The sequence below is a fragment of the Poecile atricapillus genome, chromosome 6, assembly GCF_030490865.1.
Source record: "Poecile atricapillus isolate bPoeAtr1 chromosome 6, bPoeAtr1.hap1, whole genome shotgun sequence".
Taxonomy (NCBI): domain Eukaryota; kingdom Metazoa; phylum Chordata; class Aves; order Passeriformes; family Paridae; genus Poecile; species Poecile atricapillus.
Genome location: NC_081254.1, coordinates 11,275,405 through 11,292,756, shown reverse-complemented (window position 1 = coordinate 11,292,756; position 17,352 = coordinate 11,275,405). Strand labels below are relative to the sequence as shown.

At 41.3% G+C, this 17,352-nt stretch overlaps 1 protein-coding gene across 5 annotated transcripts in view; it reads left to right on the top strand.

Moving 5' to 3' along the window:
* The first annotated feature begins 1,303 nt into the window (after positions 1–1,303).
* WAPL (WAPL cohesin release factor) overlaps positions 1,304–17,352 on the top strand; it is a 63,196-nt gene continuing 47,147 nt past the window's right edge. For 3 of the 5 annotated variants that reach the window (XM_058840690.1, XM_058840689.1, XM_058840685.1), the window contains exons 1-2: positions 1,304–1,596; positions 4,692–5,215. In XM_058840690.1, coding sequence (XP_058696673.1) covers positions 4,714–5,215 — 502 coding nt within the window. In that variant the 5' untranslated portion in view covers positions 1,304–1,596; positions 4,692–4,713. Of the gene's footprint in view, positions 1,597–1,977; positions 2,308–3,029; positions 3,158–4,691; positions 5,216–17,352 lie in introns of those variants that run through there. The other 2 variants (XM_058840687.1, XM_058840688.1) reach the window with 2 other exon arrangements.

The following is a 17,352-nucleotide window of genomic DNA, read 5'->3' as shown; positions in this document are numbered from 1 at the left end:
CCATTCTCTCCAGCAGCACCAGTTGTATACTGGCTTTAAGAGAGCACATTCACAGCATGTTTGTGCTTCAGCAGTAATGCCTGAAAGCTCCAACACATCAGTAGGGCAAAGACCAGATGTAGTCAAAGGATCATGAAACAAAACCATAGTCTTGCACCTTCTTATTGTGAGGCAGTAACTTTGCATTGGGTAATGTAAACCTAGAGGTATCGAGATGACTCTAACATCTGCACATGCAATCAGCTTTTTAATTAGTTCTGCATTTGAGACTTGTATTTTAAAGCATCAAACAATGGTTTGAGTATGAGCATGTATTGTGAAACCATTTTAGACTCCAAAGTTCTGGAATTTCATATGACTTTTCTGAGTTCCTCACTCCTCTGAAAATGACCAAACTACATCTGTGTGATGTTGTTTTTTTGAATGTTTTTATGGTCGTTCAACCTCAAGTTTTCTATCCCACAAGGACTTTATTAAATACTGCCTACAGAATATAAAATGTTGGATTTGGTGACTGTTTGATGCCCTATGTATTTGCTGCATGACACAATCGTTGTGGAGCGTTTTTTCTCTCTGCACAGTGTGTATCATTAGTTAAAGCCTCAAAGGTGTGCATAAATCTAATGCGTGTGGGTGGATGTAACAGCTTGTGGAAGTGGGAGCATGTGAAAGCCACAATTTCACAGCCTGCACCGTGTTCATTCCGCGGCCCTTCTCTGCAGAGCATGTTTCCTCCCTGGAGCGGATGTGAAGGCCGGGCACTGTGCACCCACTGTGAGTACCAGCCAAGGCGGCCGTGAGCGCAAGGGGCTCGTGTGCCCTGGACGAGGCACCGAAAACTTTTAATGGAGTGCAGGCAGGGCCGCTCCAGCGCCTGCTGCCTTCCTGAACTTCCGGGCGGGGCTCTGACCTTCGCGGCTCCAGCCGGGCCGGGCTGCTCCGAGACCCCTCGACGTCCGCCGGGACCCACTTGGGCCCGAGCGCCATCGGGGTGGGGCCGGCCGGTGCTGCCCGCGGCGGGCCCCGCTGGCCCCGCCTTCAGAGCCTCCGCCCGGGCCCGCGCGGAGGCTGCTGAGAGGAGGCGGCGGCTCTCGCCTGGTTGGGTACTCCCGTTCCGTCCCGGGTCGGGCCGTCCCGCTGCGGGGACCCACCCGCCGGTTCCGGGGGCCGTGCCAGGGCCCGGCGGGGTCCGCGCCGCACCGCAAACTACAACTCCCGCCGGGCACCGCGCGGATGAGCGCAGGCGCGGAGGCGGCGCGGGCGGCCGAGCGAAGCGCGCGGCGATTGGCCGCGCCGGCGGGGGGCGGGGCGCGCACGGTGACGGCAGGAAGGAGTGGGGACAAATGGCGGAGAGATGGTCCCGGGGCCCGTCCCGAGCGCGGCGATAATCCCGGCGCGGAGGAAACGGCGTCGGAGGAGGCGGCGCCGGGGGCCCTGACGCCCGCGACACCCCGAGAGGGTCCCGCTGCCGGAGGGGCGGAGGCGTCCCGCAGGCTGAGCGCCTTTCGCAGGCGGCGCTTCGGCGGCCCGAACCCGCGGCCGGAGCCACATCGGCCGGGCCCGCGCCCGGCACCCGCCGCCACCGCTGACGCCGAGGTGGGTGCCGGGTAAGGGGGCGGCGGGGGCCGTGCGGGCCGCGGAGCGGGCCCCGCTCCCCGCGGGCGGGAGCCGCGGCCCCCGGCGCTGTCCCGCCTGGAGGGGCGTGTGGGGCCGCCGCCCCCAGCCCGGCGCGAAGTTGTGGGGGGAGTTCGCTCGGGGATGAAGTGCGGGCTGGGACGGGGGGGGTGCGGCTCCCCGGGCCGCGCCGCCCGGCCGGGCCGCGGCTGCCCCGGGCACTTGTGTAATGTGGGCCGGTGGTGCGGCGGGGCGGGGGAGGCGGCCGGGCGGGAGGGGAAATGACATCAGGGAGCGGTGGGGTGACCCGGTTCCGCTCGCACCCCCCCCGCCGCAGGGGGAGGGAGGAAAAAAGAAACTGTCACCGTGGGATTTCATCAGCTCCTTCTGCCTCCGTGCATTTAACCTATTTTTCTTTCATTTGATTATGTAAGAGGAGCGGTGTAGAGAGGAGCGATGAGTAGGGGTGGCTGATGGGCTTCCTGGGGAATTACCGGGGTTTTTGTCTCCAGCTGATCCGCCGAGTTAGCGCTGGGAAATGCGGGAGAGCTGTGCTTCGGGTTTTTACATGCGTTTATGTTGCTTGCACTGCTCCAAATGGTGCGGCACAATGCAGGAGAGGGAGGCAGGGAGTGGAAACAGAGTAAAATTGACCAAGTGTTTTACTTCTGAGTGAAAAATCAAGAGACTATTGTAAGTAAAGAGTAAAAATCCTGTTCTTTGGATGCTCTTGTGTAAGGAGGCACCTCATTATGTCCTTAAATTTAATCTCAATCTAAGATAGGAGTTTATAGAAAATTTATGTTTTCCTAATACTTATCTTTTATCCTATGCACATCATATTGATGATTTGGGCTTGATGTTTTGATTTAAATCTTCTTATGAGATGCTCTTAATTATAAAATTTATAAATAAGAAAATGCAGTTCTACTTTCTGCAGATTAATTCTTTTTGACTACAGGAATCTTCTCTTTAGAACTACAAGCCACAAGCTGTAATTTAAATTTACCATTGTCTTTGCATAGGTTGGGAATGTAGTATCAAAAATACTTGAGTACTTCTTATAATACTTATTGTAAGTAATACTTACTAGAGTCTTGAGGTTTTAGGGGAGGAAAATGTGCAAGTGGTGAGTGAAACATTTTTTTCTTTCCTCTAAGTTGTTAGAAACTGAGTTATTAATTAATAAATATTTTACTTTAGTTTCTGTAGCTCAAAAACCTGGCCCTAATGGTCTAAAATATTTTGGTTGCTATTTGCTATCTAAAGTATGTGTGAACAGAAAACAGAAAATTGGAGGTACCTACGGGTGAGGAAAAAAAGCAGTTTGGCAGTGATGTGAGTGGGGAAAAGAGGAGATGGGGTTAAAGAGCACTGTCTCCTAGGAGCCAGGAGCCCTCTGCAGAGTGGGCTTTTGCAGCAGAGTTCCGCTTAGCAGATAAGCACTTGCCTTTATTATCCTTTGGCTGGATTGCTGGGGAGAAGAGCCTTTCCCAAAATGGGTGTTCCTGTGGCTCTTCTGCATTGCATCACCATCGAACTGGTAAACTTCCGAAGTTCAAATTTGATCGTTTTAATTTGCTTAAAATTTTCTCCATGGATTTTTTTCCCATGAATTACTTGGTTCCTGTGATAAGTGAAGGTTGGCCTGGTCTAATAGTGGGAGACTATTATTAGTGAGACAGTCTTGCTTAGAATGAAGTGGTAGAGGGACATTTCTGGAAAGCAGTCTGGCAATTTTGGCAGAAGCGAGACTGACACTTCAGGTTAAGAAACTGAGTGTTGAGATGAAAACTAAAAGAGGAATGACATATATCACATATTTGGGGAGTAATAAAAACAGTTGTATTGAACAAATGGATCATGATAAGTTCAATAAAAATATTTTAACTACCATTTTTCATATACTTTATATGAAGTTAGTTAACACTTCCAAAGTTAGAGTTCTTTAATTCTGTAGCTTAAATAACAGTCTTTTTTAACAGACTTTTTTCCAGTATAGAGAGGAATTCCAAAGAGAAAGATGGACTTGATTAGATTCAGATTGACTATAAAGAATTGCAGTCTTCTGTCCATGTTTGGGCCAAAAAGAGAAATAGTGCTTCACAAAGCAGATATGAGCGTTTGGGGTTTATGTTGTCATTTGTCCAGTAATTTTAAGTATTTGTTTTTGGGTAAAAATCCCCCAGGTGGTCTGTTTTCCTTCTTGAGTTAAACAAAACTAGAAAAAAAACACATGCAAGAAACTCTTGAATGTGTTCCTGTTTAATCTGTTAATTTTACACTTCAGTTCTTCTGAGCAAGCTGTGATGTCGTTGTGCCTGTAGGGTCAGTGAATGGTTTACACTGTCCTGCTAGAGGTGTCCCACTTGTTTTTGGAAATGGATTGAGCAGTGTCTCTGTTCCTCTTCCTTGCTGAATCAGATTTACTCGTGGGGGATTGCTATGCACTTGTCCTGACCAGGACTGATGTGGATGGCAGAAACCACATCATGTTACCAAGTAAAACACTAGCTAAGTGAGTCTGAGTGTGAGAGAAGAACATGGGATGGAGGTGTCATCATTGTGATTAATTAGTACTTAAAAAACATGTAGAGCAATGTGAAATATTCTGGCAGTTTTTGTATTTAACTGGGAAGAGGTTTTTTATGCCATGCTGTGCTATTGGACTCTAGGAGGGGGCTAGCTGCGTGTTCAGATGTGGTGAAAATAGTGCTGAGTTGTTTCATGATGTTTTATGACAGTGCCTTCTATGCTTGAAAATATAAAATTAGAGCAAAGCAGTACCATTCTTAGAAGATTTTTTGGAAGGATTCATTGTGCCATTGGTTTATAAATGTGCAAACTGAACTAAAGCAACTGAATTTGTATTTGTTTTTGTGTATGCTTAATGCAGAACCTTTTGCTGTAACAACAGTTACATGTGAATGAGTGAGTCTAGAAAGAAGCAGATGATGGATCTGTTGCTTGTGTGCAGTGTACGTGCCTGGTGCTTGTAGGCCCAATAAAGGGTGGAAGTAACAATCATTTGTACTAGAAGGTTGGTGAATTGATGTTTCTTCTTTTGTTCATAACAGAGAATATGAAACAGGAGCCAAAATGACATCCCGATTTGGAAAGACCTACAGCCGGAAAGGGGGAAATGGCAGTTCCAAGTTTGATGAAGTGTTTTCCAACAAACGGACCACCCTTAGTACGAAATGGGGAGAAACCACCTTCATGGCCAAATTAGGACAGAAGAGGCCCAGTGTCAAACCAGATATTTCTGAAGTTCCTAAGAAGCCCAAAGTTGAAGATGAGGTAACAGAGGATCCATTTGGATTTGACAGTGATGAAGAATCTCTTCCTGTGTCTTCAAAGAATGTGTCACAGGCTAAAAGCTCCTCTCAGCTGGAATCTGGTGAAGCTGCTCAGTCTGAGGACTTCACTCCTCTAATTGAAGCAAACAGCAGAATTAATCAGCCAGACAGTGGAGAAAATGTTGCTTCCAGCAAGTGCATACCTTTTGACAATACTGTTCCTCTCTTGAAAGAAAAGAGCACAAGCAAAAGTGTGGAAGATGGAGAATGCAAGGGCAGCAGTGCTAAACTTGTAACTGCAGGTGTGTTTGCTCAACTGTCCATATACTTCTGTTTTCCTCTAATTTTTGCTAATCTCCCTGTAGACTTTGTGTTTTCAAGGGGTGGTTAAGTGTTCTGGTAAAACTGTGGGGCAATTCTTAATTTTAAATGATTGTAGAGGATACTCTGTTTAACTAAAAGCATGTGAGGTGTTCTGCATTTTACACACTGCTCTGAGGTCTTTGGTGCTGTAAGCCATGTGTCCACAGATAGTGGTACAGTGCTTTAGCTTCAGTGCAATATGTTAGTCCAGTTGTTGTGCAAGATGGAATAATAACATTCCTTTTCTAAAATTGCTGAGTGCATTTGTGATTTTTAAACACGTATTTTGAATAGTGATTAGTTAGGTAGTAGAATTTCGTGTGGGTATGTGTTTGGATTGATGAAGGTGCAGATACAGCTTAGGCCATGCTTTGTTTCATTATTTGGGTGGAAAAAGTACTTTCCTGAATTTCCAAACAGAAACTTTTCTGAACTTTCTGAACAGAAAAAAACATTTTCTGTTTGTAATTAGCACAACTATATCAGTGTGTACATGAAAAACTTCAGACCTGTGAAACTGCATTCTGTCAGACTTCTTTTGGAGGTGTTTTTGGGCTCTGGAGTGTTTCTAAGATAGCTTAATACTTTTCAGAGGGGAGTTCACGGGGCCCATGGAGCCGAACATCACTGTAATTTTCTTAAAGTCATTCTTGGAAAAGATCAGATGTTGTTATACCTCATGAGAGGCTTCTGTATAATGAGCTGATTAAACCACAGCTTCTATAATTGGGTAGAAGATCACATTAGATGAACCTAGATGAAGATGACACCTCCTGACTTGCTCTGGGTTATCAGAATCAATTTTAATGAGAAGAACTTACATAACTTTCATTTTTCAAATATAGTTAACCCAGGGATTAGAAATTCAAGTGGACTTTTTCAGTTGTTAATGCAGTAAACATGAAGATACCGAATAGTAAGAAGATAGTCACAGTTGAGTTGTTTTTAATATATATGTTAGGGATCTAATTCAAGAAAACCAAGGAAGTGCTGATTTGAACTGTAGTTTGACAGACATGTTGGTAGAATGTGTAGCTGTCTTTTGATCTTTATTTTTGCTGCTAAAATATTTCTTGCTTTTATATGATTTTCAGCATCTGTCTTTATGATTCATCTTCAGACTGGAAATAAAATTTTCAGGATTTTAAAGTTTGAATACAGTTTTCATAAGAAATGGAGTAAGTTCATCCCCCAGTATTTATAAGGGGAAGAAATAGTAATGAGTTTCCTTGGTTGTTAAGGAGAGATTATAGTACAACAGGTTTTACAGTGAAATGGTTTCCTTGTAGATAACCTTTGTCAGAACAGTATTTTTCAGATTGGAAAAGAAAGTGAGAGAGAGCTGTGGGGAGAAAATGTGATAGAGCTCTGGAAATTCATAATGTGTAGAAGACCAAGAGGAACAGACTTCAGCGGTTTCATTGGTGCTTCCTGATTCCAGTCCTGTGGAAAATAATAAAATACAATATTTAGCACAGAAAAACTCGCTAATTTGATGCTTATTTAAATTCTAGAACTCCTTTCTAGACAATACGGTGTATATCATAAATACACAGCTCTGAACAGAAGGAAGCTGATGGTGGATAAGTCCATCCAGCTTGTGAGTGTGATGGTGGTCTGAATGCACAGGGGGAGGTTACTTCAACAACAGTTTACTGGAGGAGTTCTGTTCTGCAAGATTTTCTGAAGTATTTGTTACTGAATGCAGTTCAGCCAGAAGTAGTGAAGGACAAGGTCTGTCTTGATCTGATGGTTCTGTTCTTTCAGAATCTATTACATTCTGTTGACACGCAGTCAAATGAAGATAAAAACCCTTTTCATATCTATTTTCAGAAATTCAGTTCAACTGAGAATGAATCTTTGCTGAGCCTCCTAGGAGGCTCTTTGCTTTCCTTACCCTTATTTAAGGCCTGCAGTCTTAGTGATAGTGTTTCTTTTTGTCAGTTAGTGTAAATAAAACTTGGATGGTTTAAGCTGCTGTTGTGCTTGTGTGTAAACTGATCCAAAATAAATAAAAGTTGTCTCTGAGGACGTTGCTCAGCACACTGAGCAATTAGAGATAGTGGTGTATAGTCAGCCAGTGTAAATGTAGGTACTTCAAAGGCTTCTTTGTTGTAGTGACTGTTGAGTAAAGTTTAATGGGGAGACTCTTTCAAAACTACAGAGAGTTAATTTGATTGATTAGGGGTTGGGTTCTGGAGGAAGAAGGGACTTGAGAGGAATGTAATAGTGTATGTACCTCAACTGCTTATATGTCCTCGCCTTCCTCATAATAATTTTCCCCTTCCTGGTGACTCGTGAACTCCACCAAGTTCAACCAGATTTGTCCAAAGGGCTTATAGATCCTTGAGACAGCAGGCTTGACTGTTCCTGATGAGGAAAGAAGGGAGTGGGGGCTGGGAGGGGAAGCAGGCAGGTAGAGAAGAACATTAATATTCCCAGTGTAAGGAAGACTGCAATGTGAGCTCAACCTTAACCCACATACAGCACTGTATCTCTGGTGTGGGAAACTAGGCTGTGTTGGTACTGATGTTGAAGACAGTGCTCATTAATTTGTTTTAAAGTGCAATTTGTTAGTCTTTGCCCTCATACTGCCTAGGCATTGCATGAATAAAGGTCTTGGGACTCCCAGAGAGCATGAGCCATCATTGTATCTTAGTTCCTAACGTAGGTGAAGAAGTTAGACCGAATTGAAAAATGTGACTTAGCATGGCTATGCACAAACTGAGGGTGCACGTAATTCTGCCCCAATTGTATTATCCTGCCTCAGTGGCCATATCTTTGGGCATTAAAATGGAGATAATGCAATGTCAGTTAATTTTATCTAATGTTTGGTATTAAAAAGCACTTGATTTGGAGGTTTGTTTTAGTATTTGTGCAGCCATGTTACAGGTTGAGGATCTGTATCTTTTATTTAAAATGGTAGAACTTGCTGGTCTTTTTTTTTTTTTTTAAATAGCCTTTAGCTGGTGCTTGTAACAATCGCATTTTAAAGGCTTTGAGAAGCTCTTAATATGGAAAGCTTCTCATAATCTTACCCTAATGTTGCTTGATCAAGACTTAATACTGTCTGAAGAGTGTCTATGAGTAATCCAGTATGTAGCAGGTAATTTGCAGATAGGGTTTTAGGTAAATTTGAAACAACAAAAGATTGTTAAGTAGTAATAGTTACTGTTAGGTCATCCTTGTGGAGGTAGGTAGAACTTGGTAGCTAGAAAGTAACTTGTATGATTAGAAAAGTATCACACTGGTAATTAATATAAAGCAAAAATGCAGCTACTTAGAAAACGAGGTTTTTATGAGAGTCTTACAGTAGGATAAGATGAAAATGTGCAGAGCAATATTTGGATTTTTGAAACAGTCTGGTGGGATTTATTTTTTGTTAATTGTTAAAACTTACTCTGTAAGGCATAACCCCAAATTTCAGGCTATATTCATCTGCACACAAGCTTTGGTGTAAAAACATGGTCTTGCAGGGCAAATTTTGTAAGTTTGCGCTTTTAGAATATTTGTTAGCTTGTAGGTTGAATTAATGTTGTACAAGTTTTCAGATTAAAATTAATGCCAAAGTTTGATGAATTTTAGGAGTTACTATGGCATTTCATAGTTATATTAGTGTGTCATTATGTTTCACTTTGGACAGCTAGTTTACCTACTCTGGCTATTTCAGTTTATGGAAATACTTCTGGCATTGTAGTGTGAGTTTGCATTTTGACTCTGGATGCTGTGATCATCTACTGGCTTTTGCTTTTGTGGACAGAGCTGTAACTCAGGCCTTCAGAGGGTCTGGTCCAAGGGGCCCAGATACTCTTCATCAGAGAAGGCATTTGGGTTGACAGATGTTTCTTACCTCTGCCTACTTCATGTTCTGGTTTATGGACTATGAGAGAATCTTCCTTTTCTGCATTAATTCTAAGTGAAAAAACCAGGTATTTAATCATGCATTAAGGGAGAAGTACTTCAGTTGGGCATGGATTAAGTCTGGTTTGTTTTAGAGCCTATGAATTTATTTCTTGAAAATGTGTTTTGCTTGCTGTGGAGAAATAGGATGGCTTAAAATATCTTTTATGATGGCATAGGAACTGTGTCCCTTTCTGCTGTGTTGTAATGTTTAGTACAGATTTTTGTGGTTATTGTGTTGGCAGTGACCTTTGAGGAGACTCTTTAAGATTAAAGAACAAATTATTTTTTTTCCCCCTAACATTTAGAGGGATAATGAAAACAACTATTCCTCATCTTGTCATTTGTTACTATGTACTGGTATTCAAGCAGGTTTTGTTCTGGCAGTAGTTTTGCTCTTGGTGCTATAAGGGAGCATTTGTCTGTTGACTGCTGTTTGAGTCCTTTGTTTTTCTAGGTAGTTCTTAATGCCCTCATTTTTCACTTGGTGCCAGTGCACATACAGGTAGCAAATCAAAATGGCAAGTGTAGTTCTTAAGAACTTGTGCTTATGCAGGGCAGGAGCAAAGGGATATGGCTGTGCTCAGCTGCTTGTTGGCCCAGGATGCAGAATCTAGTTGTGGTTGGTTGCTGGAAAAGCACAGAGAGTGCAGAGAGTAAATTGCAGAAAATGGATGCCCTTGAGGAAGGAGATCGTTGAAGTCATCAAGTCTGTTCCTGACATACTATCCTGATAGTACCTTAGTGACTCTGTTTGCAAAGCCTCTGCATCCTGCTTATGTGGGTGGGGAGCCCTATCTTTAGAGTTCAGATTCAACTTCCCAAGTGCAGGTTTCTTACATAATTGTATTTGACTGCCAGATTGGTCAGGGTATTCCTTTTCAATTGTTTTTGAACTTGTATTAACGTGGACATTGAAGAGAATAGTTAGGCCAGAGTAATATCTTCCTTCCTCTTCAGAGTTTTTGAGAGTAAATTATTTACTTTGTGAGAAAGAATTTCAGTATAGTAATTTTCTGTCCAAAAATGGAGAAGAGTTGGGGGAACCTGAATGAGGCCTGAGCATTTGGCAGTCTTAGGAGACAGCTGGCAGCAGCCATGATTAAAAAGAACTGCAGCTGTGCTTTGGCTGGGTCATAGCATTAAGAAACTGATAGCAGGGAAGGGGAAAGGTCTGCCAGAAAATATGTGCACCCATAGAATTTCAGTGTTATGAGGTTTGTTTGGATGGTAGTAGTTATGATGGGTATGTGGATAGGTGAGGTTTATCCACAGGTCTCTTCTTTAGTTGATTTTTGGTAAGCTTTCCCCTTTTGAAAATACCCCCTATGACCTTACACGGAGTTTTTTGCTGTATCAGTAGCCCATGTTCAAACTGGTGGGATTATTATTCTTTTTTTTAATCTGCTCCTTCTTTAGTGGTGACTTGTTTTTTCTGGGGTGTTTTTCAAAAGTCTGAAGTGATTGAAATTCTCAGTGTTTATATTTGTTTGCTAAAATGGCAATACAGAAAAATACCCCAATGTTTAGGAAAGAATGATTTCTGCAACATATTTTTCCTAATGACAGGCCAGTTCATACATATATGTCCATGTACAGCGTACAAGGCGCTTTTTTTCTCTTAATATATAATTCTTAAAATATATTCTCTTAATATATAATATATAAGGAAACAAGACTCTTTCCTGTACAACAGTGAATTTTGCAGTTCATACTTTTGAAATCATTCTTTCTTCATGGCCTTGTACAATGAACAGTTTTTAAAAGGTCATACTTTTGACTGCTTCTTAGTTTTCATGGTTAAAAAGTTGAAATAACTTTGCACTGAAAACAGTTGGTCAATGCCTGTGGAAGAAATAAATCCTGTTAAGGTGCATACCTCTCAAGTGGGCCAAAGCATGCAGGTAAGCAGAAACCAGTTGGTAAGAAAGCCATGTCACTCTCAAGCTGCTGAGTTCTTATTAACTGGATGGAAAAAGTTCAAGTTCAAACTTAGTTCATATTTTCATTTAAGAAACTGCTGCTGTATTAAAGATTTTCAGCATATTCATGAGTATTCATGTCTCAATTTAGACTGACTCAGCCTAAGTATACATTCGTTTGGGGTGTGTGAGCCCCTCATGTTGCCCATGACACTTAGTAGTTGTTTATTGCTGGCTTTCTCTTGCTGCTCTGAGCAACAGATGCTCTTCTGAGCTTGGAATGAGGAGGAATGTGTCTCTTTCATTGGACTTTCCGTGAGAGGTGAGCACATGTCAGGCTCTGACAACTCTTGTACTACAAAGTGCAGCAGCACCTCTGCCCGCTGTGTTTTTCCCCCTGAAGGTTTGCTGGGAAGGCAGTTGTGCTGAGCGCACTGTCTCTGGTTAGGCCAGGTACGTGTGTATGGATTGATTCGAAGGTGGTATTGAGAGATGCAGTGGCGTAAGGTGCAATGAAAGATGAGATACCAGAATATCTAGTGATTGCTAGCCTGAGAACTAGAAGAAGAGGGGGTAAGACAATTATGTTGTGTTGAAAGCCATCATGTCATAACATTAAAAATATTGCCTGAGATAAAGGCAAGGGATTAGTTCAATGAATATTTTCTGCACAAGAGGAAAGGTGGACATGTCATCCTGCATCCCTGTGAAATGTTTCCATTTCCATTTAAATACAAGGGCATTTTAGACAATTGTACACTGGCTGCCAGGTGTACCAGCATGACACAACTTCTCAGAATGCCTCTGGTAGCACATCTTCCTAGTGGAAAAAAGTGTACGGGGAATTACTTGTATGGCTGAAACAGGGGTGCAGTGTTAGAAGCAATAACGCTGTGGGCAGGATTCAGCCTTTCCCAGGATGGTCCCAAGGCTCTGGGGGATGTTGTGCCAGCAGCACATTGTGAAAACATTAAAATCTTGTTAGGCTCAGGGAATGAAAATAGTGATCTATTGGAGGTTCTGAACAGTGTGTTACCAGACTGACAGATGCATCCAGGTGATTTGAGAGCTGAAAAGGTGTCTGAGCTATCTTCTATCTCATGTCTCATAGAATGATAGCTAACTGAAATGGAGGTGTAGTGTCATTGAGAACTTAGTTAAGACTGTGTAACAAACAAATTCTTTTTTTTTTTTTCATATACATTGCCTTAGAATTTTGATATTCAGGGTGCTGGAAAAGGAAACAAGACAAGCAAACGATTCTTAAGGAAAATAGTGCTGGCATGGCAGTAAATTAATTCCCATCACTTCAGGGTTTTCTATGATTTTTTTTCTCAGCAAAGGATGGTGCCACTTAAAACATCTGCAAAGAGTCAAACAATGTCTGTCCCACCTGCATACAGACTTGTTGTGAATTCAATTACTTAAGAATTTATAATCATAGCTATGAATGTGGTTCTATAATTTTAGCTATTTTCGAGATTGCCTGCCATGAAACTGGTATTGGGAGTCAAATCTTCCTGTCTTCTGTTCATACCTGCTAACAGGCACTGCTTTTCAAGATATCATGGGCATTAATGGATACTTCATTCAAATAAATATTGCCCATTTAATAAATTGTGTATTTTGTGTTCATGGGCTTTTTTTTTTTCTGAGTTTTCCAGTTCTTCAGTCATAGACAGAAGATGGATCAAAGAATTTTAGTCTGCAATCTTTTCTCCTTACCAGTCAAAACATTTCATTCTCAATGCATATGAAATTTGATCTCTAATTTGGAAAAAAATCATGACTTCTCTGCAGTTCCTGGTTTTCTGACCTAACCAGAGATGACACTGTGTCTCAGTTGGGCTTTCTTCCTGAAAATGAGGGATGTGATATAAGCACCTTTCCTTTAGCCTGGTCAGCTGCAAGTTGCAGAGTGAAGTGATGTAGCTTTATCCTTGAGAACATTGGTGATGGTGTAATGGAGCCAAAATAAATGTTTCCAAGTGCTCAGGGACATCAGGCAGAGCAGTAGCTCATAATGAGCTTAACAAACTGTTCCCTCCATCCTGTGTTAGTGATCTGTCCCTGAGCTGTAGCCTGTTAATTGTATGTGCCCTCAGGAGCTGGAGGGCTCTGAAGGCCCTGCATACAATTCTTGATGTTTTGTTTTCTTGCCACCACGTCTTGGTGTCTGTTGGAAGAGAAATCAAGAAGACTGTAAAATTGGCATCATGCCATCTGCCTGCTCTCAGTATTTCATTGCTTCTACCTTTAATATTTGCAGTGAATTGTGGCTAATAGTAAAAGAATGTGCATTGTGGCCAATACTAAAAGAAACACCATTTGTTGATTTGTTTTCTGTGAATAGTAATCTTCTTTCTCTCAGCATTAAGGTGAAGGCTTATACAGCTACTTACACAGCAGTGAAGGAGCGTAGGGTTTTATGCTGCAAAGGCTATAGAGGACCACGTGCCTTTTGTTTATAGCTTGGAGGATACTGCTTGGCTTTAATTAAGAGAGAAAACTAATCTAAAGTTCAAGTTGGTAGGGCTAACATGTAACACTGGCAACTCATCCGTGAGTACATAGGAAAAAGTAAACGTTTATGATAATATTTTGACATTGTGGGATGGTTTTTTAGCATACCAAGCCTAATATTGATTGTCCTTTTGTGTTCTTCAGTTTTCTCCTAACATCTGTGCTGTTCAACTGGTTTTGATGAAACTCGTGATAAAGGGGTAAAGAGAGCTCTCAAAGACACAGTGCTGTCACAGGTGTCATGCGTGCCCTTGCCTCCCTGCTGCCTGCACGGTGGGAAGGCAGGTGCTGGTTCCCTAATCCCTGGGAAGGCAGCAGTGAGGGCCCAGGAGGCACATGGAGCTGGCACATGTCACGGTGCGTGATCCGCAGCCACAGGCTGGTGTTGAAGAGGCTGCGGAGGATAATGGTTGAGTTGTGGGGCAGCTTTGCCCTGTGAGCTCTGAATCTGCTCAGGGTAGAAATTTACGGTAGGAGACCTTGTTCTCACAGCCCATGATCCTGCTCTGAGTAACATAAAAACAGCAAATAAGGTTCTGCAGCTCTACCACTGAATAGTTAGCTAAAACATGTTATGTTTGACTGTGGGCAATTAGTGTTAGACTGTTAGCGATGATTTGGTTTTTACAGGGCTAAAAATTATGTTTGCAGACTTGGAGCCCAGTGACTTAGTCTTGTAAGTTAATGGAAATGAAAGAAAAGTGAAATGGACTAGGCAAGAGGATAGATGGGCTATGGTTGCTTGGTTTTCTTGCCCAAAAGAGTGTTTAATTTCCTGAAGGATTACTTTATTTTGTTTTGGATACCATTTTGGTATATACTATACCTTAAGGATCAGCATATGAACTTTTAGATCTTACAGCTCCAGTATTTGATTGGGAGAGTTTTTTATCTTTTCTCCAAACCTCAGTGTTTCCTCTGTCAAACTTCTATACGTACTTAAAGAAAAAATGATGTGTGAGGTATTTTCATGACAGAATTGTCAGATGTTGAGCTGAAGGATGTAGGTTTCTTAGCTTTAAAAAAATTAATTTTGCTTTTTTTTAAAAAAAAGTAGGATTTTTTTTTTTTAACTCTTCAGTTGCATTCTTCATTTTGCCAATGACCTTAAAAATGAAAAGGGAGGAGGTAGTACTGCTACCTTTGGTAGTCATGAGGCATTTACTCTTATTGTTATTGAATGTACAGAATAACATTTGTTCCATCAAACAAGTGAGTGCTTATAGTAAGTGTTTGGTAAAAATAAGATAGGAACAGAATATTATCTTTATATGCATCTAGTCTAATCCCTATCAGTATAGATACATATTTGTTACATGTTTTAAGGTTTGTTCCTGAAAAGTGGTGGGCTTTTGATGACTGTTAAGTTCCTGCTGTTCGAGTGTTTGCATGTATTTATATATATTATAGAAGAGTGTAAACTTTGTCTTATGTAGGTTTACTATCTTGTATTATCTGAACTTGAAATTTTATCTCTAGTGGTAACTTTACTAAGGTTGCTTGGAAAAATAATCATCATCACTTACAGTTTTACAGATTTAGCAATATGCATCTTTGTGTGTGTGAAAACATCTTGTGTTTTGTGGGAAAGAGTGGAAGTTTTAATTTGGCTTTGTTTTTTTGTTTTTTTTTAAATTCATCAGCAATGCTGAAGACATCTCTGTCTTGTTAAGTGACATAAACTAGAGCATGAAATAAAGCAATTTTTAGCAATTTAAACAGAAAATGAATTATTATTACCACAAAATATTGTTATGGTTCCTAGGTATAAAGTGTTTGTACTTGGGATGGGGAGCTATATGCTATTGCTGATTTTAAATTACTTGGGGGAATTATTCTGGTATTTGAGCCCCAAAAGAGCCTTATTGCAGTTAAAAATAGGAGAAGTTCCATGCCTCTCTTGGACTACAGAATATCTAGTAATTCACTATTAGTTCCTTTTCTCATATTTTTTTCCTACAGTCATGCTAGCTTCTGCTGTAGTAGTTGCTGCCAATAAATACAGTAATTTTTAAAACCGAGTTTATTGGAATTGCAGTTCCTGTACACCTTTGGGCAATTACAGTGTGATCAGTAGTACTTTCTGGCATTGAAGGTTCAGGCTGACAGCTATTGACCCAATGATGAGATGAGAACAGTGGCTTGACAAAGGATGCGTAAAGGAAGTATTCCTCTAAATGTCACTGCTCCAACGCATTGTGATGATCCGGTTTTAAAGCCAGACTTTCTACCTGGTGTACACTTAAGAGTTCAGTGGTTCCATTTTCCATCAGCCTTGCTTATTATTGGAGATGGAATACTGCACCTCCCTGGTGCAGTTACCAAGACTTTTGAAGTACTGTATGTTACTAAAATTGTGGTGCCCCGGAATCAAGGGGCATGTTAACTGCCACTTTTTTGCTGTTTAGGAGCACCTTGGTGCACTGTATTAAATTAGCAACTGAAAGGTAAAATTGAGATGCAACACTTCGCTGATATTTAGAGAATTTTCTTAGACCACTGAAGGTTCAAAGCTGTTGATGCATGGGTTACACAAAGGCAGCACAAGTCCTGCTGTGAGCATAAAGAGCTGTTAGTGCTCTTTTGCTTTGTAACATTTCTTGGGAGTGTAGTTAGCCAAGCATCAATAAAGCTATTTGACTGGGCTAGAATGGATTTGTTACTTATTAGTCAGTTGAGCTGACTGGAGAAAGTGATTTTGATCACATTTACACATGAGGAGAAACAAGAAGTTCCCTTAGATATGGAACAGTAATGGTGAGGCTGCAAAACAGTGTATTAGCAAGGAAGTCTGAAAATATTTCAAATTTAATTTGCTGTTTTTCATGTCTAAGTGTTGTGGTAGTCTTCAGCTTCACGATAATATTAAACATATGGGAGAAAGGAACATACTGTGCATTGTCAAACTGCCTCCTTGATTACTGCAAGATTCATTTTGGTTGTGCCTCTTGGATTATGGCAAGCATGAGATTGAAATGGGAACAACAATATTATTTGTATAACACATTGATACTGAAAAATAATTACCAAGATTCCCTTGTGGAGATGGCAGGGTTAGGCTTCCTTGTTCTTTGAAGAATTTAGTTTTGAGTTTTCCATTTCATATATTCTGTGAAATGCTTTTCTTTTTTTATTTCTAGCTCAGTATGTATAACTTCTGTGACAGACTGCAGCTGGACTGCAGAAAACTTAGATGCAGTTTTTCAGATATTACTTGTCTTGGTTCCCTGAGGAATTTTAGCGAGGATCAAACCAATTTCCTGCAAAACTGGATTTGGTTGCCATTTTTTACTAGAATTTTCAGTACCTTAAAATTCTTCTATAAAACATATGTGCAGGGATGGCATTTAGATGATGCCATTTTAATTAGAAGATGAGTGAGCCAAAGCCAATAGAGCAGTGCTGGTGCTTGTTTCCCTCATCAGGAGGTTGAAATCTTCTGGTCAGTGCTGTGAAACTTGAGTGCCGCTTGGGTAAATGGAAACTGATGAAATTTCACATGGTCAGGACTAGTGCTAAAGAGATACTTTAGCCTTCATTTTACTGATGAGTTTAGGAAGTCTTTGCCTAAAAAAATTTGAACCTTTGGGGTTGCCTTCTGCCAGTGGAGCCCCTTTTATCACTCTAGTGCTCTGCACGTGTCATCTGAGCACGTTCTCTTCCAGCATTTCTGTTGTCACTTGGCCCTGTTCCAGCTGCTTCTGTGTTTCCAGTTTATCCCATCACGTGCT